At 34.7% G+C, this 23416-nt stretch overlaps 1 protein-coding gene across 4 annotated transcripts in view; it reads left to right on the forward strand.

Moving 5' to 3' along the window:
• The window catches only part of DLG1 (discs large MAGUK scaffold protein 1), a 298658-nt gene that overhangs the window by 262948 nt on the left and 12294 nt on the right, over positions 1–23416 (forward strand). For all 4 annotated transcript variants that reach the window (XM_024124264.3, XM_024124272.3, XM_055084660.1 and 1 more), the window contains 4 exons: positions 1466–1516; positions 2409–2510; positions 2764–2936; positions 21308–21417. In XM_024124264.3, coding sequence (XP_023980032.1) covers positions 1466–1516; positions 2409–2510; positions 2764–2936; positions 21308–21417 — 436 coding nt within the window. The remainder of the gene's footprint in view (positions 1–1465; positions 1517–2408; positions 2511–2763; positions 2937–21307; positions 21418–23416) is intronic.

Raw genomic sequence — 23416 nt, forward strand, 5'->3', positions numbered from 1 at the left:
AAGGTCCATCCTGTTAATATCAGTCTCTAATATTTTTCATGTTGACAGTATATACTTTTAACCCTCATTCATTTGGTTGTTATTTTTCCTGCGGAATAGTTATTTAATGATTTTCTTTTTTGGTATGGAAATGTGATTTCTCGTATTTTAGCATTTTATTAACTTAACAGTCAGAGCTCACCAGAGAGTAGCTGAGTAGCTTTCTAGACTAAAAAGAGGTAATGAAAGTATATACTGTCTGTCTCACCATTTGCATGAATTATTAGGTGTGGAATATTCAAATTGCATGTTTCTGATAACATGTAAAACATGTTTTACATACAGTACTTAAAAAGCAGCTTGTAAATATATATTTTTTATGTATTATAAATTTTAAAACAACAAAATACATGTTAAAGCAGGAAAGAATATTTATGTCGGTATATGAATTTAAAAGATTTACAGCTGCATACATGTAATATAAACCAATGACAAATTTAGTGAAAAGTTTGTTATAGAATCATAATAATCAAGGAGAAAATCTTCAAATACATTCTGCAATGTTGATTTCATTGAACCACTTGAATTTAACAGCTCTTCCTTGTTTGTTTTCTACACGTGTGTGTGTGTGTGTGTGTGTGTGTGTGTGTGTATGTGCGTGCTAAGAACTCCTGAAATTTTTAACTCTTTTAGTTATTTTCATTGAGTCGAGATATAATTCGTAGACTTTTCTGTTTAGGATATTCATAAGCTCTAATCTTTTAATTTAATCCTAGAGAATTTAACTTCTGAAGTGCTTTTAAGATCAAAGCAAAGTATATTTTTTCTCCTTTACTATCTATGTGATTCATTTTGTTGAAAGGGAAGGATTTAATTTTATCTAAAAATTTTTTTAACTCAAAATGTTATGTTTTAAAAATTGAATAAATGAATTATTATAATAATGAATTTTTTTCATCAATGAAATAGTGACACTAGTTTTACCTTTGCACTGAAATCTTTTGGTTAGAAAATAGTTGTAATTATAAAAATGTATGTGCTATGTTAAATGTTATACCTGGTAGGACCAAAAACAGCATACTAGTAACAGAAAATTACCTAATATGCATATATGTAGAACTGCTCATTAAAGTATTAATTTTTAAAGAACTATTTAATAGCTCTTAGATTCTAAATAAAAAATTAATAGCTTATACTTGACATCCCAAGTGAAGATTTTAATTCAATCTAATGATAATCTGTAAAACCCAGAATGACAGAAAGGTAGTTATTAACTAGCACATTTATATTTTGTTTTTACACATACCAAACTTTATAATTTATCACTTTTTTTCCTAAATCTTGCCATCATTAATTTATAAAGTACCCTTTTTTTTTACACTTTGCTACTTTTCTCGGGAAAGTTCTAGTAATTTATATGTTATATTAAAGAATTAGTATAGTTTTCTTTATAGATTTTCTCATCTGTATTTTAACTTTCTAATAGGTGGTCAAGAAGAATATGTCTTATCTTATGAGCCAGTGAATCAACAAGAAGGTTTGTGAAGCCTGTTGATGTTTTACAATCTTATGGAAAAACGTAATTTGGAAAATAGGTCTAACTCAACTCATACCTTAAAAAAAGTTTTATTAGAATTTTAACCTTTTTTCTTACTATACATGTATATATATATATAGAAATTTACTATATGTATTTTATGAAACATGGTTTAGCCCATAGATTATTAAAATCTAATCATTTTATATTGGCTGTTTTATACTGGTGTTTTATTTCCTAAGCAGCTTCTTTCCAGTGTTCATAATAGTATCACTATCCTTGTTCAAAATCTTGGAATCATCTTTGATCTTTCTGTTCCTCATCTCCCTTGTCTAGTCAGTTTCTAGGCCCTATTTATTCTTATCATATCTTTCTTATTTATAACCTCCTTGCATCCCTCCTACCACAATGTTAAGTCTGATTTTCACTACCAATCTCCCTGCTTCCAACATGGTCCCTTACAGTCCAGCGTATACACTTATATTAGATCATCTTTCTCAATGACTACTCTGATTATACCCAGTTTCTTTTTTGCCCTTCTTTGATCTGCTTCCCTACAGTTTCTACTTGAAAAGGGATCAGTAAAACACTGTACTGTGTTTTCTTATTTGTAATGAGATGATGTTAGCAATGTATAGAAACATTATCTGCTAAAATGCTGAATTTAATTTGGTTGAATTATCTAAGTGTATGGCTTCCAACAGGAGATTGACTGAAGTGTAAGATTTTAATAAAGGCTTGTAAACTATCAAGTTTTAGGCATCATTGGTGGAGAAAGAATAAAAAAGAAATTCTTTGTAACAGTTAAGGATACTTTTGTTTTCTAGTGAAGTAAAATACACAGATGTTTGTTGAGTGTTTATTTCTTTTAACATGCAGTATATTTTTGTAGTTAATTATACTCGACCAGTGATCATATTGGGACCTATGAAAGACAGGATAAATGATGACTTGATCTCAGAATTTCCTGACAAATTTGGATCATGTGTTCCTCGTGAGTAACCCACATAAAAATTCTTAATTATTGTTCTTAACATTTTGTCACTGTGTGTGATCAAAGTAAACAGTACCATTTTTTAATGGTTTATACTTATTTTATCAGTTATTCATCCTCCATATTATTGTCACTTTTCAAATTTAAATCAATCTCTGTTGTAGTGAACTTTACAAAACAATTCTTTAAGTAGAAAATGGCTTTGTTGTGCCTTTTAATATTAAACACTTCCTCAAGTTCTTTTCTATTAAAGATACAACTAGACCAAAACGAGATTATGAGGTAGATGGAAGAGATTATCATTTTGTGACTTCAAGAGAGCAAATGGAAAAAGATATCCAGGAACATAAATTCATTGAAGCTGGGCAGTATAACAACCATCTGTATGGAACAAGTGTTCAGTCTGTGCGAGAAGTAGCAGAAAAGGTAAGCATCAAAGTGATCCCAGGATAAAGTTTCTAATCAGATATGCTTTTTTTTTTTTCAGATATGCCTTTGACAGTATGAAAGAATGATGGATAGAAACTTTTAATTTGTGTTTTTGAAAAAATATAGATACATGTTGCAGCATTGATTAAGCAATGTTATGAATTTATTCAACTAAATATTTACTTTCAGGTGACTTAGAAAAATATATGTAAGATAAAGTAGAATAAGATCAACAAAGAAAATAAGAATAGAAATGATAACATGAATCTCTGCAGGAGGGGAGATTATTATTTTGGGGTCCTGTACATTTGCTAGAGATAGACCTTGTGTTTAGCCCTAGCTTTCCAACAAGGAGCATAATTAAGAAACTAAGATCATCAATAAAAATGAACCAGATGAACTCAAGATAAGTGTAAGTTGCTCCTGGTACTGAGACTAGGCAGAAATTTCTCCTGAATGGTCATTTAATAAAAGACAGTGTGGAAACCTACTCAGTAACATTGTAACAGAAACAGATTTTTTGAAAGCAGTCTGATGATATATTGACATTGGGTTAAGGCAGTTTTATGGTAAAGCCAAAACAGTGTACTCCAGATGTGCTGCTATACTTAAATCAGTCTTTGGGCCTAGAAAATAAACATCAACAAATTATTTTATACTTTCAAAACTTATAGTAGTTTAAGACTTAGTCATGAAGTACCTACAAAACATAAAGCAGTAATTCAACATCTCAGTTTTCCATCTGTAAGTGCTCCTTTTTTTAATAAGAGGTTTGTTTAATTGTGATTAGTTTTAAAAATTGAAAAAATGGACATGTTCAGTGATGGCAAGAATTTGGGAAAATAGAAAATCTTACTAGATATTGTTAATGGGGGTAAAATTAATAGAACTTCATTTGAGAACGATTTGGCAATACCAAATAAATGTACATAACCTGTGACTCAGAAATTCTATTTCTTGGTATCTAGATAGAGATTCACACATAAGGATTATGTATAATGATGTGCATAGTAGCACTTTATAGTAGTGAAGAATTGGACTCAGCAAAGGGGAATGGATAGCTAACTGTTATTTATTCATGCAGTAATACAGAAGCTAGAGTGAATAAACTAAAATATCCACTAACTAGGTGTATCCACATTAATAAATCTCAAAATTATAATGGTAAATGAATGAAATTGCAAAGGATAGATACAGGATGACACTATTCATATAAACTTTAACATAATGTAGTTCATTAATACATATTTCGTGTTTTCATAAACATAAAAACATGCATGGGTATCAAATAAGCTACGAGGATATATAGTACAGCCCAGGGAATAATTATAAATAGAATATAACCTTTAAAAAGTGTGATCAGGCTTCCCTGGTGGTGCAGTGGTTGGGAGTCCGCCTGCTGATGCAGGGGACGCGGGTTCGTGCCCCAGTCCGGGAGGATCCCGCGTGCTGTGGAGTGGCTGGGCCCGTGGCCGTGGCCACTGGGCCTGTGCGTCCGGAGCCTGTGCTCCACAATGGGAGAGGCCGCAGCGGTGGGGGGCCCGCGTACTGCAAAAAAAACCAGTGTGATCACTATGTTGTATACCAGAAACTTACATAATATTGTACATCAACTATACCTCAATTTAAAAAAATATATTTACTGGGAAAAAAAAAATGCATGGGAATGATACACATCTACTTCAGGTGTATATGTAGCCACTATTCAGTGGTTTTCCTTTGGGAGAAAAGGAAGGAAATTGTAGCTTTAGCTTTACTTGTAATATTGTATTTCTTTTAAATTTTTTAAAAATTTAAAAAACACACCTCAGCCTGACAAATAATATCCAAACTTCAGATTATTGATAAATAGAAAAGTAACACCATAACATAGCAAACTATTTCTTCTGCAAACCTTGTGGAGAAGAAAATATCAGGAGGTCCCACAAAGTAGAAATATTACAAATAACACTGTGATCACAGTGCAGTAAAGCTGTAAATTATTAAAAAATCAAAAACTGAAAGCCTGGCCAACTGGAAAATTTTTATTATTTATTCATATTAAAGTATAGTTGATGTACAATATTATATATGTTAGAGGTGTCCAATATAGTGATTCACAGTTTTTAAAGGTTGTACTCCATTTTAGTTATTATAAAATATTGGCTATATTCCCCATTTTGTACAGAATATCCTTATAGCTTATTTTATACATAATAGTTTGTACCTCTAAGTCCCCTACCCCTATATTGCCACTCCCCCTTTCCTCTCCCCACTGGTAACCACTAGTTTGTTCTCTGTATTTGTGAGTCTGCTTCTTTTTTCTTATATTCACTAGTTTGTTGTGTTTTTAGATTCCACATATAAGTGATGTCATACAGTATTTGTCTTTCTCTGTCTGACTTACTTCACTTAGGATAATACTCTCCAAATCCATCCATGTTGCTGCACATGACAAACTTTCATTCTTCTTGTGTCTGAGTAGTATTCCATTATGTATATATACATACACTTAGGTTACTTCCATATCTTGGCAATTGTAAATGATGCTGGTATGAACATTGCGGTGCGTGTATCTTTTTGAATTAGTGTTTTTGTTTTTTCATGTATATCCTAGGAGTGAAATTGTTGGGTCATATGGTAGTTCTATTTTTAGTTTTTTGTGAAACCTCCATACTGTTTTCCACAGTGTCTGCACCAATTTACATTCCCACCAGCAGTGTACAAGGGTTCCTTTTTCTCCACATCCTTGCCAACATTTGTTATTTGTGCTCTGTTTGATGATAGCCATTCTGACAGGTGTGAAGTGGTATCTCACTGTGGTTTGATTTTCATTTCCATGAGGATTAATGATGTCGAGCACCTTTTCATGTGCCTGCTGGCCATCTGCATTTCCTCTTTGGAAAAATGTCTATTCAATTCTGCCCATTTTTTAAACAGGTGGTTTGTTTATTTGATGCTGAGTTGTATGAGCTGTATATATGTTGTATATTAATCCCTTATCAGTTCTACTGTTTGCAAATATCTGCTCCCATTCAGTAGGTTGTCTTTTCATTTTGTCAATGATTTCCTTTGCTGTGCAAAAGCTTTTATGTTTAATTAGGTCCTATTTGTTTATTTTTGCTTTTACTTCATTCGTGTTAGGAGACCGAGCCAAAAAAATATTGCCGTGATTTATTTCGAAAAGTGTTCTGCCTATGTTTTACTCTAGGAGTTTTATACTATCTGGTCTTATATTTGGGTCTTTAATCCATTTTGAGTTTACTTTTGTATATAGTGTTAGAGAATGTTCTGATTTAATTGTTTTACATGTAGCTGTCCAGTGTTCCCAGCAGCACTTACTGAAGAGAGAAGTCTTTTCTCCATTGTTTATTCTTGCCTCCTTGTCATAGATTAATTGATCATTAGTGCATGGGTTTATTTCTGGGTTTTCTATCCTGTTCCAGTGATGTCAGTTTTTGTGCCAGTACCATACTGTTTTGATTACTATAGCTTTGTAGTATAGTCTGAAGTCAGGGAGCATGATTCCTACACATACATTCTTGTTTCTCAAGATTGTTTTGGCTATTTGGGGTCTTTCGTGTTTCCATAAAAATTTTAAATTTATTTGTTCTAGTTCTGTGAAAAATGCCATTGGTATTTTGATAGGGATTGCATTGAATCTGTAGATTACCTTGGGTAGTATGCTCATTTTAGCAATATGAATTCTTCCAATCCAAGAACATGATATATCTTTCCATGTATTTGTGTCATCTTCAATTTCTTTCATCAGTGTCTTATAGTTTTCTGAGTACAGGTCTTTTACCTGCTCAGGTAGGTTTATTCCTACATATTTTATTCTTTTTGATGCAGTGGTAAATGGGATTGTTTCATTAATTTCTCTTTCTGATAGTTTGTTGTTAGTGTATAGAAATGCAACACATTTCCGTATGTTAATTTTGTATCCTGCAACTTTATACCAAATTTACTGATGAGCCCTAGTAGTTTTCTGGTGATGTGTTTAGGAGTCTATGTATAGAGTATCATGTCATCTGCAGGCAGTGACAGTTTTACTTCTTCAGTTCCAATTTGGATTCATTTTATCTGTTTTTCTTGTCTGGTTGCTGTAGCTAGGACTTCTACTACTAAATAAAAGTGGCAAGAGTGGATATCCTTGTCTTGTTCCTGATCTTAGAGGAAATGCTTTAGCTTTTCACCTTTGAGTATCATGTTAGCTGTGGGTTTGTTGTAAATGGACTTTATTATCTTGAGGTATGTTCCCTTCTGTGCCCAGTTTCTGGAGAGTTTTATCATGAGTGCTGAATTTTGTCAAAAGCTGTTTCTGCATCTATTGAGATGATAATATGGTTTTTATTCTTCAGTTTGTTAATGTGGTGTATCATACTGAGTGATTTGTGTATACTGAAAAATCCTTGCATCTGGGATAAATCCCACTTGATCGTGGTGTATGATCCTTTTAATGTACTGTTGGATATGGTTTGCTAAATTTCTGTTTAGGATTTTTGCATGTATGTTAATCATTGATAATTGGCCTCTAGTTTTCTTTTCTTGTGATATCTTTGTCTGGTTTTGGTATCAGGGTAATTCCAGCCTCATAGAATGAGTTCAGAAGCATTCCTTCCTCTGCAATCTTTTGGAATAGTTTGAGAAGAGTAGGTGTTAACTCTTCTCTAAATGTTTGATAGAATTCACCTGTGAAACCATGTGGTCCTGGGCTTTTGTTTGTTGGGCAGTTTTTAATTACTGATAACAGTTTCATTACTGGTAATGGGTCTGCTCATATTTTCAGTTTCTTGCTGTTTCACTCTTGGGAGAGTGTACCTTTCTAAGAATCTGTTTATTTCTTCTAGGTTGTCCATTTTATTGGCATATAGTTGTTTGTAGTAGTCTCTTATGATCCTTTGTATTTCTGTGGTGTCAGTTGTAACTTCCTTTTCATTTCTGATTTTATTGATTTGGACCCCCTCTCTTTTTTTTTTGATGAGTCTGGCTATAGGTTTATCAATTTTATTTATCTTTTCAAAGAACCAGCTTTTAGTTTCACTGATCTTTTCTATATCTCTATTTCATTTATTTCTGCTGTGATCTTTATGATTTCTTTCTTTCTACTAACTTGGAGGGTTTTTTTTTCTTTCTCTAGTTCCTTTAGATGTAAGGTTAGGTTGTTTATTTGAGATTTTTCTTTTTTCCTGAGGTAAGCTTGTATCTCTATAAACTTCCCTTATAGAACTGCTTTTTGCTGTGTTCCATAGTTTTTGGATCATCATGTTTTTGTTTTCATTTGTCTCTAGGTATTTTTTATTTGCTCGTTGATTGCTTCAGTGATCCATTGGTGGTTTAGTAGCTTATTATTTAGCCTTCACATATTTGTGTTTTTTGCAGTTTTTTTTCTTGTAGTTGATTTCTAGTCTCATAGCGTTGTGGTCAGAAATGATGCTTAATATGATTTCAGTTTTCATAAATTTACCAAGGCTTGTTTTGTGACCTAGCGTGTGATCTGTCCTGGAGAAAGTTCCATGTGCACTTGAAAAGAATATGTATTCTTCTGCTTTCAGATGTAATGCTCTTTATCAATTAAGTCCATCTGGTCTATTGTGTCATTTAAGGCTAGTGTTTCCTTATTGATTTCCCATCTGGATGATCTGCCCATTGGTGTAAGTGGGATGTTAAAGTCCCCTACTACAACTGTGTTACTGTCAATTTCTCCTTTTATGTTCTTAAAATTTGCCTTATATATTTAGGTGTTCCTATGTTGGGTGCATATATATTTACAGTTGTTATGTCTTCTTGGATTTATCCCTTTGATCATTATGTAGTGTCCTTTTTTGTCTCTTGTCACAGTCTTTATCTTAAAGTCTATTTTATCTGATATAATACTCTGGCTTTTTTTAAATTTCCATTTGCATGGAATACCTTTTTCCATCCCCTCACTTTCAGTCTGTGTGTGTCTTTAGATCTGAAGTGAGTCTCTTGTAGGCAGCATATACACCAGTCTTATTTTTGTATCCTTGATTCCAGCATTTAGTCCATTTACATTTAAGATAATTATCAGTATGTATGTTCTTACTGCCATTTTGTTAATTGCTTTGCAGTTGTTTTTGCATGTCTATTTTTCCCTTCTTTTGTTCTCTTGTGATTTAATGACTGTCTTTAGTGTTATGTTTGGATTCTTTTTTCTTTTTTCTGTGTATATCTTTTATAGATTTTTGGTTTGTGATTACTATGAGGCTTTTATAGAGCAGTCTGTATGTATACATGATTGTTTTAAGTTGTTGATCTCTTCATTTCAAATGCATTTTAAAGACCTGCCATTTGTACTCTCTTTCCCTCACGATTACTGTTTTTGCTACCATATTTTATATCTGATTGTTTTATGTAACCCTTAACTGCTTATTGTGGATATAGATGATTTTACTACTTTTCTCTTTTAACCTTCCTACTGCCTTTACTATATATTTGCCTTTACCATTGAGTATTTTCATTTTGTAATTTTCTTGTTTCTTGTTGTGGCCTTTTCTTTTCCACCTAGAGAAGTTCCTTTAACATTAGTTAGTTGTAGAACTGATTTGGTGGTGCTGAACTCTTAGCTTTTGCTTGTCTGTAAAGCTTTTGATCTCCATCAAATCTAAGTTAGAGCCTTGCTGGGTAGGGTATTCTTGGTTGTAGGTTTTTCCCTTTCATCACTTTAAATATGTCCTGCCACTCCCTTCTGGCTTGCAGAGTTTCTCCTGAAACACCAGCTGTTAAGTTTATGGTGATTCCCTTGTATGCTAATTGCTGCTTTTCCCTTGCTGCTTTTAAATTTTTTTCGTTGTATTTAATTTTTTATAGTTTGATTAAAATGTATCTTGGCATGTTTCTCCGTAGGGTATTCTTGGTTGTAGGTTTTTCCCTTTCATCACTTTAAATATATCATGCCACTTCATTCTGGGCTGCAGAATTTCTGATGAAAAATCAGAAATATATGGGCATTCCCTTGCATGTTATTTGTTGCTTTTCCCTTGCTGCTTTTAACTTTTTCTATTTATCTTTAATTTTTGTCATTTTAATTACAATGCGTCTTGGTATGTTCCTCTTTGGATTAATTCTGTTTGGGACTCTGCACTACCTGGACCTGGGTGACTGTTCCCTTTCCCAGGTTAGGGAAGTTTTCAGCTGTTATGTCTTCATTTATGTTCTCAGCCCCTTTCTCTCTCTCTTCTTCTGGGACCCATGTAATGCAAATATTGATGTGCTTGATGTTGTCCCAGAGGTCTCTTTAACTGTCCTCATTGCTTTTCATTCTTTTTTCTTTTTTCTCTTCAGTGGCAGTAATTTCCACTACTCTCTTCCAGCTCACTAATCCATTCTTCTGTATCACTTAGTCTACTATTGATTCCTTGTATTGTACTTTTCTTTTTAGTTATTGTATTCTTCATCTCTGTTTGGTTGTTCTTTATATTTTCTAACTCTTTGTTAAAAACTTCTAATTTGGAAATTCCCAGATGGTCCAGCGGTTAGCACTCCACACCTCTGCAGAGGGCACAGGTTCAATCCCTGCTCAGGGAACTAAGATCCCACCAGCCGCATAGTGCAGCAAAAAAAACAAAACAAAACAAAAAAAAAACACTTCTACCTGCTCACTCTGTGCATCCACTCTTCTCCCAAGTTCTTTAATCATCTTTACAATCATTACCTTGAATTCTTTCTTGGGTAGATTGCCTATCTCCAATTCACTTAGTTCTTCTTCTGGGGTTTTATCTTGTTCCTTTGTCTGGAACATGTTTCTCTGCCACCTCATTTTATCTAAGTTGCTATTTGTATTTTTATGTATCTGGTAGGTTAGTTACATTTCCCAACCTTGGACAAGTGGCCTTCTGTAAGAGATACCCTATGTGTCCCAGCAGCACCCTCCCATCTCGTCACCCAAGATACATGCTTTAGGTGATCCCCCTATGAAGGGGGGTCATTCTGTTGTGAGAGGGTGACTATGTGGGCAGTGTGGTAGGCTTGGTTAGCCCCTAGCCCGGTTGGTTGCCAGGCCCTGCCTTGTGCAGAGGCTGCTGGCTGTTGGTTAACATGGCCTGGTCACACAGTGGGTGACTGCAGAACCCCAGGATGCCTCAGGGTTTATGCGAGCTCACTGATGGGCAGTTAGTGCCCAAAAGACTCTGGGGCTGTTGTCCACCCATTGTTGGGTGAAGCCAGGTCCTGGGGTTAGTGCTGGACTACTAGCAGGCAAAGCCAGGTCCTGGAGTCTGGCTGCAGGGCCGAGGGATCCCAGAGCTGGTGTCAGACTACTGGTGGCATAGCGGTTCCTCATACAGTTGGTTACAGTGTCCGGGAGTCCCAAAGCTTCTGTTGGCCTGCTGTGGGCGGGCTGGGTCCGCAGGCTGCAGGATTGTGGTTTTCTTGCACCTGGTGTCTGCCCCCTGGTGGGTGAAGCTGTTCTAGAGGCTAGTTCAGGCTTCCTGGAAGGCAGAGCTGGTGCCTGCCCACTGGTAGATGTAGCTGGGTCATGGCCCTCTCTTGGGCAGGGGCATGTCTAGAGGTGACTGTGGGTTCAGGAAGTCTTTAGGCAGCCTGTCTGCTGATGGATGGAGATGTATTCCCACCCAGTTAGTTGTTTGGCCTGAGGCATCACAGCACTGGCACCTACAGGCTGTTAGGTGGGGCCAGGTCTTGGCACTAATGAGCTAAAAGGAGCATCCCACTATGACTACCACCCACACCAGTGTCCACGTGGTAGAAAACTCCTACGTGTGGCTGCCACCAGTGTCTGTGTCCCCAGGGTGAGTGGCAGCCACCCCACCTCTCCAGGAGATTCTCCAAGACCAGCAGGTAGGTCAGTCCAGGCTCCCATCAAATTACTGCTTTTGCCCTGGGTGCTGGTGCATGTGAGATTTTGTGTGCACCCTTTAATAGTGAAGTTTCTATTTCCCCCAGTCCTTTGGGACTCACAAAATTGATCTCCACTGGCGTTCAGAACCAAATGCTGTGGAGACTTGTCTTCCTGGTGCAGGGTCCCCAGGCTGGGGAGCCCAACATGGGGCTCAGAACTCTCATTCCTGTGGAAGAACCTCTGTAATATAGTTATTCTCCAGTTTATGGGTCACCCATCCAGGGGTATGCAACTTGATTATATCACAAGTACACCCCTCCTACCTGTCTTGTTGTCATTCCTTCTCTATGTGTTTAGTTGTAAATCTTTTCTGGTAGGTTCTGATCTTTTTCATACATGGTCGTTCTGCAGGTAGTTGTGATTTTGGTGTGCTCATGAGAGGAGGTGAGCTCAGGGTCTTTCTCCTCAGCCATCTTGGCCAGTCTCTCTCCCAGTTAGAAAGTTTAAAGCCACCTCTTAACTCTAAGTGAAGGAGAAAATACAAAATGAAATTACAGAATTTCTTAAAAATGAAAGTAGTACATATCAGAATCCATGGGATATATTTAAAACATTGATCAACGGAAAATTCATAGCCTTAAGAACTTTTCCAAAGAAAAATGAATGCGAATGGGGATTTCCCTGGTGGCGCAGTGGTTAAGAATCCGCCTGCCAATGCAAGGGGATACAGGTTTGAGCTCTGGTCGGGGAAGGTCCCACATGCTGCAGTACAACTAAGCCCATGCACCACAACTGCTGAGCCTGCGCACTGCAACCACTGAAACCCACATGCCTAGAGCCCATGCTCTGCAACAAGAGAAGCCATCACAATGAGAAACCCGTGCGCCGCAACAAAGAGTAGCCCCCATTCACCACAACTAGAGAAAGCCCACATGCAGCAATGAAGACCCAACGCATCCAAAAATAAAATTAAATACATAAATAGTTTTACATGAATGAGAATAAATAAACCAATTCCGTAGTGTAAAGTGCTAGAAAAAGATAAAGGAAGAACATGATATAAATAAAAGCAGAAATTATGTGGTAAGCAGAAGGAAGAAAATGAAGATCAGAGAGGAAACTAATAAAAAAGAAAACAAAAGCAATAGATAAAATCGATGAAACCAAGACTTGTCCTTTGAGAAGATCAAAGTTATTGATAAACCTTTAATCAGACTGGTCAGAAAAAAGGAGAGAAGACACAAATTACCAAAATCAGGAATGAGAGAAGTAACAAAATCTACAAATATTTAAAGAAAAGTCAGAAATTAGTAACAACTTTATACCACTGAGTTCAACAATTTAGATGAAAAGGATAAATTCCTTGAAAGGAATAAACTACTTAAGCTCAAGAAGAAATAGATAATTTGAATAGCCCTACATCTGTTAAAGAAATTGTATTTAAAAACTTATCCACAAAGAAAACTCCAGGCCCAGGTGGCTTCACTAATAAATTTTACCAAACACTTAAAGAAGAAATAATACCCATTTTCTACCATAAAATTTAAAAAGAGGGAGTGCTTCCCAATTTATTGAGTCCAGCATTACCTAGATTTCAAAACCTGACTACACATTACCAAAAAAACTACAGACCAATTTTTGTGAACATAGATGCAGAATTTCTAAACAAAATTTTTACAAGTTTGATCTAACAATATAAAAAAGATAATATAACCACCAAGTTAGAGTTTATCCAGTGAATTCCAGGTAAATTTTAACATGAGAAAAGCAGTCAGTTTACCTCACCATATTAAACTAAAAAAGGAAAACCACATGATTATCTCCATAGTTTCGGAGAAGCTTTGACAGAATCCAACATCCTTTTTTTTTTTGGCTGCATTAGGTGTTCATTGCTGTGCACAGGCTTTCTCTAGTTGTGGCAAGCAGGAGCTACTCTTCGTTGCGGTGCACAGGCTTCTCACTGCGGTGGCTTCTCTTGTTGCGAAGAGCAGGCTCTAGGCATGCAGGCTTCAGTAGTTGCAGCACGCAGGCTCAGTAGTTGTGGCACACGGGCCCTAGAGCACACAGGCTTCAGTAGTTGTGGCACACGGGCTTCAGTAGTTGTGGCTCACAGGCTCTAGAGCACAGGCTCAGTAGTTGTGATGCACAGGCTTAGTTGCTTCACAGCATATGGGATCTTCCGGACCAGGGATCAAACCTGTGTCCCCTGCATTGGCAGGCAGATTCTTAACCACTGCACCACCAGAGAAGTCCCCCAACATCCATTCTTGGTTAAACTCTCCACAAACTGGGAATAGAAAAGAACTTTCTCAAACTGATAAATAATATTCTAAAAATCCTACACCTATCATCATACTTAATGATAAAAGAAGCTCAGTGTTTTCCCCCTAAAATCAGAAACATGTCAAGGATACCAACTCTCACCACTTGTTTTCAGCATTGTACTAGAGGTCCTAGCCAGTGCAGTAAGACGAGAGAGAAATAAAAGTCATCCAAATTGGAAAGGAAGAAGTAGAATTGTCCTTATTTGCAGACATGATTGTCTATGTAAAAAATCTGATAGAATCTACAAAAAAAAAAAATGCTACTAGAACTAGTAAATAAGTTTAGCAAGATCAAAGGATACAGTATTGATCAATATACAAAAATCAATTGTATTTCTATATACTAGACCAAATTGAAATTTTAAAAAACATTATTTGTAGTAGCATTAAAAAATATTAAATACTTAGAGATAAATCTGACCAAAAAAATTTGCAGATCAATACACTAAAAGCTACAAAGCATTGCTGAGAGAATTAAAGAAGACCTAAATAAATGGAGAGATGCACCATGCTCATGGATTGAAAGGCTCAGTGTTGTTTAGATATCAGCTTTGTTCACTTGCACTTTAGGCTCAGTACAACCCCAATAAAAAATCCCAGGAGTTCTTTTTGTAGAAATTGACATGATAATAATACTAAAGTTTATATGGAAATGCAAAAGATCTAAAATAGCCAAAACAACTTTGAAAAAGAACAAAGCTGAAGGACTCACACTACTTCATTTTAAAATTTATAAAAATACAGTTAAGATGGTGTGCATAAAGATATTGGCATGAAGATAGGTAGATCAGTGTAACATACTAGAGAATCCTTAAATGGACCCACATATATATGGACAGCTGTGGTCAAAGGTGCAAAGGCAATTCAGTGGAGAAAGGGATATTCTTTCAACAAATGGTGATGGAACAATTGACTAGCCACACCTCATACCGTACACAGAAATTAACTCAAAATAGATCCTAAATCTGAATCCTAGAACTATAAACATAGGAAAAATCTTCATGACTTTGGGTTTGGCAATGATTCCTAAGATAATATACCAAAAGCATGATCCATAAAAGAAAAAAAAATGATAAATTGGACTTCATCAGGATTAAAACTTCTGCTCTTGGGGGGTGGGGAAACACTGTTAAGTGAATAAAAAGACAAGCCATATGCTAGGAGAAAATATTTTCACATCATATATCATAAAAGATTTGTATCTAGAATATGTAAAGAACTCTTTCATCACAATAATAAAGACAACCCTATTTTTAAATGAACAAAGGATTTGAAAAGACGTTTCTCGAAGGAAGATATAAAAATGGCCAATAAGCACGTGAAAAGATACTCAACACAGTCAGTCATTAGGTAAATGCAGATTGAAACCTTAATGAGGAGCCACTACATACCCATTGGAATGGCTAAGTTTTTTTAAACTGACCATTACCAAGTTTTGACAGAGATAGGAGGAAAGAAATCGTATGTCCATGCAGAGACTTAACATGAATATTTGTAACAGCTTTATTTATAATGGGCAAAAACTGGAAGTAACCCAGATGTCCCTCATCTGGTGAATGGATAAACGAAGTGTGGTATATTCATGTAATGGACTACTACTCAGCAATAAAAAGTAATAAATTGTTGATGTTACACAACAACATGGATGAATCCCAAAGTAGTTATGCTGAGTGAAAGAAGCCAGACAGTAAACTACATACTGAATAATTGTACTTATATAAAGTTTTAGAAATTTCATACTAATCTATAGTAACAAAAAGCAGACTAGTGGTTGCTTGGAGAAGGACAGGAAGGAGAGGTTACAAAGAGGCATGAAACTGGGGAGTGACTGATATATTTATTATTTTGATTATGGTGATGATTTCAAGGTGTATACACATGTCAAAACTTAGCAAATTGTATACTTTCAATATCTGCAGTTTATTGTATGTCAGTTATGCCTTAACTGAGCCTTTTTTTCTTTAACCTGACATTCCTCCTAGTGCTTTGGGGGAAAGCAGAACTTGTATCTTTAACATTATATGTTTTCTGAACTACTTAAGTTTTTTGTCACTTGCATACATATTCTTTATAATAAAAATAATAAAACGGATTTTTGTAAGAAATTAAGGTGGAGAATAGAAAAGCAGAAGATCTAGAAAGAAATAACACAATAGACAAACTACTAGCTAACGTGATTTTTTTTTAAGGGGAAAATCACAAACACTAGACACAGGAAATGAGAAGGGGACATAACCATTGAAATATTATGAAATCTTATAAGACTATATTGCATATCTTTATATAAATAAAATTTTAAACTTGGTTGAGATGGATAATTTCCTAGAAAAATACAGTTTACCAAAATTGACTTATTAGAGATGGAAAGATGAAATATTTAGAAGAAATAGAGCAAGTTATCAAGAAACTATGCCAAAAAAAGCATCAGGCCCAGATGACTTCATGGGGGAATTCTAATAAATTTTGAAAGGTTAGATCATCCTAAAGCTCTATAAATACTGTTCAAGAGCATTCTTTTTATGAAGCAAGTCTAATATTGATATCTAAACCTGATGAAGACAGTGAAAATTATAGATCAGTATCACTGGTAAATATTAATACAAAAGTGTTAAATATTTTAATAAACAGAATCCAATACCACATTGCAAAAATAATATACCATGACCAAATGGGATTAAAGGTATTTAAAGTCAGCTCAATATTAGGAAATCCATTAATGTAATCTACCACATTAACAGATCTAAAGAGAAAAATCATATATTCACAGATGCCTGAAAAGCATTTGGTAAAATCCAGTACCTCTCCTGGGAGGGGGAAATCTCAAAAATACAGAAATTGTTGTAATTTTTTTAAAGAGAAAAAAAGAAAAAGATTGAGATGGACGGATCGAAATCCTTAATGGGAGAAATATTGAGGCAGTGCCATTATGATAGGAGCAAGGCAAGGATGTCCATTATCTCTACTACTAGTCAAGGTATTAGTCAATGCTATTACACAATACAAATCAATCAGAGGCATAAGAATTGGAAAAGAAATAAAACTATCTCTGTTTTCAGATAATATAGTAACCTAGAAACCATACAAAATTCATTATAAAATTTATTTTGTAAAATATAAATTTATTATAAAATTAAAGACATAAAATCAAAGATACAAAATAAAAAGCTAGAGTAAGGTAGCATATAAAATTAATATGCAGAAATTAATAGCTTTCTTTTACATGAACAGTAATCAACTAGATGATTATAGAGAACACCCCATTTACAATGTAAGAGATAGCATGTAAAATACTTAGTAGACTTAATGAGAAATATGCAGACTTACATGAAGAAATCTGTGAAACACTCCTGAAAGACAGAATATTAGACTTGATCAAATGTAAAGACATCCCTTGTTCTTAGCTATGACAATTCAACATTGTAAAGTTGCCAGTTCTGTCTAAGCTAATTTATATATGAGCACAATCCCGGTAAAAATAACTACCAGCTTTTCTATGGGGTTAGACAATTGAATTGAAGTTCATAAGAGAAGCCAGGGCAACACAAAAAGAAAGTCTACAAGAGATTCTAGCCCTACCAGATATTAAAGAATACTATTAAGACTTCTTAATTAAAACAGTGTGTTAATGACCCATGAATAGGAGAAAAAGACGAGTAGAATAGAAAAGAGAATCCAGGAAAGACCCAAATGCATATGAAAATATAGTATATGACAAAGGTGCAATCTCATATCACTGGGGCTTTTCATAATGGGCTTTTAAGTAAATAGTACTGGAACAACTGGAGAAAAGGTAAATTAGAACCATACTTCAGGGGGACTTCCCTGATGGCGCAGTGGATAAGACCCCATGCTCCCAATGCAGGGGGTCCGGGTTTAATCCCTGGTCAGGGAACTAGATCCCAAATGCATGCTGCAACTAAGAGTTCACATGCCACAACTAAGGAGCCTGCAAGCTGCAACCAAGGAGCCCAGGTGCTGCAACTAAGACCAGTGCAACCAAATAAATAAATAAATAAACGAACCATATTTCACACCATACACAAAAATTGACTCTAATACAATTGACAGAAGAAAATATAACCTGGGCATAGGGAAGGTTTTTTTAACCATGAATCAAAATTCAAATACAGCAAAAGACTGATAACTTCTGAACACATGAAAACAAAAAGACTTTTGCTTGACCAAAAAACTTTTCCTAAAACTAATAGAAAACACCATTACCAATGTCAAAAAACAACTGACAACAAAAAAACAAAAAACAAAAAAAACAAAAAATCTTCAAGAAAAGGGCTGATATTCCCGAATATTAAAAACTCTTAAAAATTGAGCGAATAGAGACCAAAATCTATTAGAAAATGGACAAAAGATATAACTACACAATTCACACAAAAATAAGATATAAAAATGATAAATCAAACCTGAGATCGGTTACCTACGAGGGAGGAGTGGAAATGATGGGAGATTGGGATTGAGGTAGAAGGGATGGAGGTGTAGCAATTCTCCAGGTATACCTTTTTGTATAATTTTGACTTTAGAACTGTGTTAACATTTTGTATATTAAAAAAACAAAAAGAGAAGATGAGGGGAAAGCAGAATGATATATAAGCAAACTAAACCTAGTCTAACTGTTTCAAATAGTTGTTTTTAAGTTAATTTTCAAGTAACTTCATTGAAGAGAGGAAGGCGGGGAGAAGTCTTAATCCCAATAATCCTTGAAGACAGGCTAAAGACAGAAAGCCTATGAACAAATATTGAACTCTAATTAGAGTGGTATGGGTTAATAGGTCTGAAACTACTTTAAGGTATATTTTAGAGTTGAGCAAATAAATTAATACATTGACAATTGATGGGAGCTAGATTTCTCATTGTCAAAGAAGGGATTTTAGAAATATGGAAAGGGGATAGGGTAGAATAAACTATGGTAATTGGATTGGAATTAGAGATATGAATATAAACCCATGCATCTTAATACAGATACAGAAATATAAATGTGTATATATGTTTTCTTGCTCTGTCCACAAAGAAGGCCTAAAAATGATGACTCCTCCATAAACAATGAGAATATCTAGTGTCTAGATCTTGGCTTCTAAATACTATCCTCCATTAAAAAGGTCCAGAACTCATTAGAATAATGGCCGATTCCCCTGGGCAAGTACAAGATGAGCCTAGAACATTTTGCTCTGTCAGAAAACTAAGGAAGTGCTTAAAGAATGATACAAATATGTCAAAAAGACACTGAAACCAACCTGTAAGACCCCCCAGTGGCCAAGTCTGGCATAATTGGAATATTAAAATAAATGATAATAACTGATTATAACATAGAGAACAAGAATCTAAGAGTCCATAATGGTATATATAAATATATGAATAAATAAATAAGTAGATAGAAGGGAAAGCTTTACCTTACATCATTAGAATGTCTACTAATAAGGTTAGAAGGAATGATGGAATTAGGAGAGCTTTCTTGACAACCACCATGATAATTGTTTCAGGCAAGAATCATCAGTGTATGCTAAAATTAATGAGTGAATCAATACCTGATGAGAAACAGGATATTTACATAGTTTCAACATATCCTTCCCCCAAATACTTATCAGCTACAAAAGGAAAATAGTAATCTATATCTGGCAGACAAAAACCTTTAAAGGGCTTCCCTGGTGGTGCAGTGGTTGAGAGTCCGCCTGCTGATGCAGGGGACGCGGGTTCGTGCCCCGGTCTGGGAAGATCCCACATGCCGCGGAGCGGCTGGGCCCGTGAGCCATGGCCCCTGAGCCTGCGCGACCGGAGCCTGTGCTCTGCAACAGGAGAGGCCACAACAGTGAGAGGCCCGCGTACCAAAAAAAAAAAAAAAAAAAAACCTTTAAAAAGTGATCAAAATTAACATCACTAGTGGACATCTTATGCTTCATGATATGATGGACTGAGAAGGATGCAACATCACTTCTGTGGTATTCCTACCAAAAATGTGTATCCTGCCATCTGATGGGAAACATCAGGCAAACCCAGGTTGAGGCATATTCTATGAAAAAAAATGTTCTGTACTCTTGAAAAATATCAAGATCATGAAAGACAAAGACTAAAGAACTGTGCCAGATTGACAGAGATTAAAAAGACATTACAACTAAATGCAGTGTGTGGTCCTGGATTGGACCCTAGATCAAGAATACTTTTTTCCTTTTGCAGCAAAGGATACTAGATGACCAACTGAAATTATACTGTGGTTATGTAAGAGATGTCATTGTGTTTAGGAAATAAGGGGTAAAGAAGTCTTATGTTTGCAATTTACTGTTAAACTATTGTGTACATATATAGAGAGGGAGATAAAATAAAGCAAACAAGATAGAATGTTAATGTTTCAATGTAAAGTTTTTTAAAATTTCTAAGCAATCAGGTAAAATAGTAATATCTAATAAAAGGAGGTGGTGAGTACATGTATATCTGTTATTTACCTTCTATATGTTTGAAGTATTCATAAAATATTAATTTTTTAATTTTAAATAGTCCTACTGAGTTGAAATTATCATTCATTCAAGTGGATTCAAGCCCTTAGATTACAAGACGCATTATGGGGTAGTACCTGACTTTAAATGTTATAATAAAATCTGTTTGATAAATTAGAAGTACTACCCTATTTAACATGGAAATGCTCATCTTTACTAAAAACCTTAATGGCCTTTGGCAGTGAATTTAAGCATGTCAGGAAAGCATCTTAAATTCAGAATTAGGGTTTCCAAATGCTTCAGTTTGTGATAAAGTTTTTACTGGTCACCAGTAAGATGAAAGATAGAACAGAGAGTGGTAGTGAGGTTTTATAAATTTAAATTTATTCAGTTTTAAAGATTCTCCTTTATCCTACACTTTTACATTCTTGTTTGATCATATATTCTTTTATGAAATGATGGTTGTGGTAAGATGATAACTCAGGGTATTTTTTAGTGCCCTTTCTCAGCAAAGTAAAAGATAGGAACCCATATTGGTTGCCATTTTGAGAGATTACTGATTGTGAAAGCTAGGAGTAAGGGAACTGTATTTTCATTCCTTTTTAAATGTAATATTTGAGAATGGAAAACCAGTTATCCATAGTCATTATTCATTGTCTTCATAACAGAAATGACACGTTTGCTTAAAGTGAACAGGATCCAAACATATCATAATTCAGATTTTGTACTTGTAGGAAATGTACCTTTGATATAGTTGAAAATACTTGGTTCACTTGTTTTTCTTCCCTATTCCCTCTGTTTTAGGGCAAACACTGTATCCTCGATGTGTCTGGAAATGCCATAAAGAGATTACAGATTGCACAACTTTACCCAATCTCCATTTTTATTAAACCCAAATCCATGGAAAATATCATGTAAGTGTAAATGCCTAAGGCACAGCCTCTAAGTACAAATCCAGTCTCTGTTACTTATTAGATTGGGTAATTTACTTAGCCTTTTTGCATCTCAATTCCTTTATCTGTAAAATGCAGGTAATAATAGTATACCCACCTCAGAGGGTTGTTGTGAGGATTAAATAAGCACTCTTTATATTAACTATCATAATCATCAACATTAATATACTAAAGTATAAAGTAACATATGTTAAAATTTTTAAGTTTAAATAGTCACATGTGTCCAGTACCTGCTTAATTGGGCAGTGAAGCTCTGGGTAACCATTAAGAGAATAAAATAATGTATAAATATTTACCTAATAGAGGACAGAAAATAGAATTTAAATAAATATTAAAAGAGAGGAATGAGCAAATAGAAACATAGTATAGGTGGGGCAAAAGGATACAGATAGTAAGATAGTATAAATTAACCCAAATGTTTCATTAATTAAATTCTAGACTAAATGGTCCAGTTAAAATACAAAAATTGTCAGAATAGAGGAATGAAAAATAAATAATTATATGTTGCTTTTGTAGAAAAGGAAAAGAATCTTTACCTTCTACTCCTCCAGGTTCTCAGCTGGGCCTCTGTAACAAAAGACAGATGAACAAGAGAAAAGCATGCAAATTTACTTAAGTTTTACATGACATAGGACCCTTCCTAAGAAAATGAAAACCCAAAGGAATGGTTAAACCTGAACATTTTTATACTAGGTTAGATGAAGAGTGGAGAGTGATGGGAAAATGTGATAGGACCAGACGATATGACTTAAGAGTAGTAAACTAGTGGAAACTTAGTAAGGCTTATTCATTCAAATTCCTCTTAGCTTCCCTCCGTTGTCAGAGATAAGGATGGTCCTTTTCTTCAGATATAGGGAGGTCACCTCTCACATGAAGGACTTATTGACCTGCTTCAGGGGAAGGTCAGAGAGTCCTTCCTGTACCTGTCATTTTTCAGATTCCTTCAACATAAAATATTCAGTATGCCAAAGTACCATATTTTGGGATAGTGTGCTATAAAACCCATCAATTATATGTTGCTTTCATAAGACATACCTTAATTATTAGTCTGTGGAAGGGCTGAAAGTGAATAGAAAAAAGGGATATACCATGCAAACACTAAATAAATTAAGCTGGTTTATACTACTTTCAAAGTAAACTTTAAGGTAAATAGTATTACTAGAGATAAAAAGGGATATTCATAGAAGTTAAAGGTTCACTCCATTAGGAAGATATATTTATACATTTGTTTTGCACTCTTAGTAGCACAGTCTCAAAATATCTAAAGCACAAATTGACAGCTATATAGGAAAAATAATAATTGCACAATTATAGTGGGCGAACGTAACAAAAGAATCACAAAGTAATAGAATAAGAAAACAGACAAATAAAAAAATAAATAAGAATATACAACAACACAAATTAGAAACTTTACCTAACTGACATACATAGACCACTGCACTCAACATCTGCAAAATTTACACCTTGATTTCAAGTGCACTTAAAATAATTACCAAAACTAATTATATGCTAAGCCACAGATTTCAAATGATTAAAAACAAATATCTCTTAGCATGATGAAATTAGAGTAGAAATGAATAATTTAAAGATCACTGGAAAATCCCCAAATATTTGGAAATTCTGTGGATCAAAGAATAAGTCATTCCATAGGTTAATAAATGTTTTGAACTCAATGGTAATAAAATTGTCAAGTAGATAAATTTGGAGGATGTAGTAGCCTAGAAAACAAACATATGGTAGAGAGGATTAACAAATCAAAAATGTTTTCTTTGAAAATACTATAAACTATTAATAAGAAAGATCAAGGAAAGAAAATTTTAAAGGCATAAATAACATCAAGAATGAAAATGGGAATATCACTACACATCCAGTAGACATTAAAAATGTTAATACAGGCAACCCAGTAGAAAAATGAGCAAAGGACTTGGACACTTCACAAGAGGATCCAAATAGTTAATAA

This window comes from Physeter macrocephalus, chromosome 1 (genome assembly GCF_002837175.3).
Source record: "Physeter macrocephalus isolate SW-GA chromosome 1, ASM283717v5, whole genome shotgun sequence".
In the NCBI taxonomy this organism is placed as follows: domain Eukaryota; kingdom Metazoa; phylum Chordata; class Mammalia; order Artiodactyla; family Physeteridae; genus Physeter; species Physeter macrocephalus.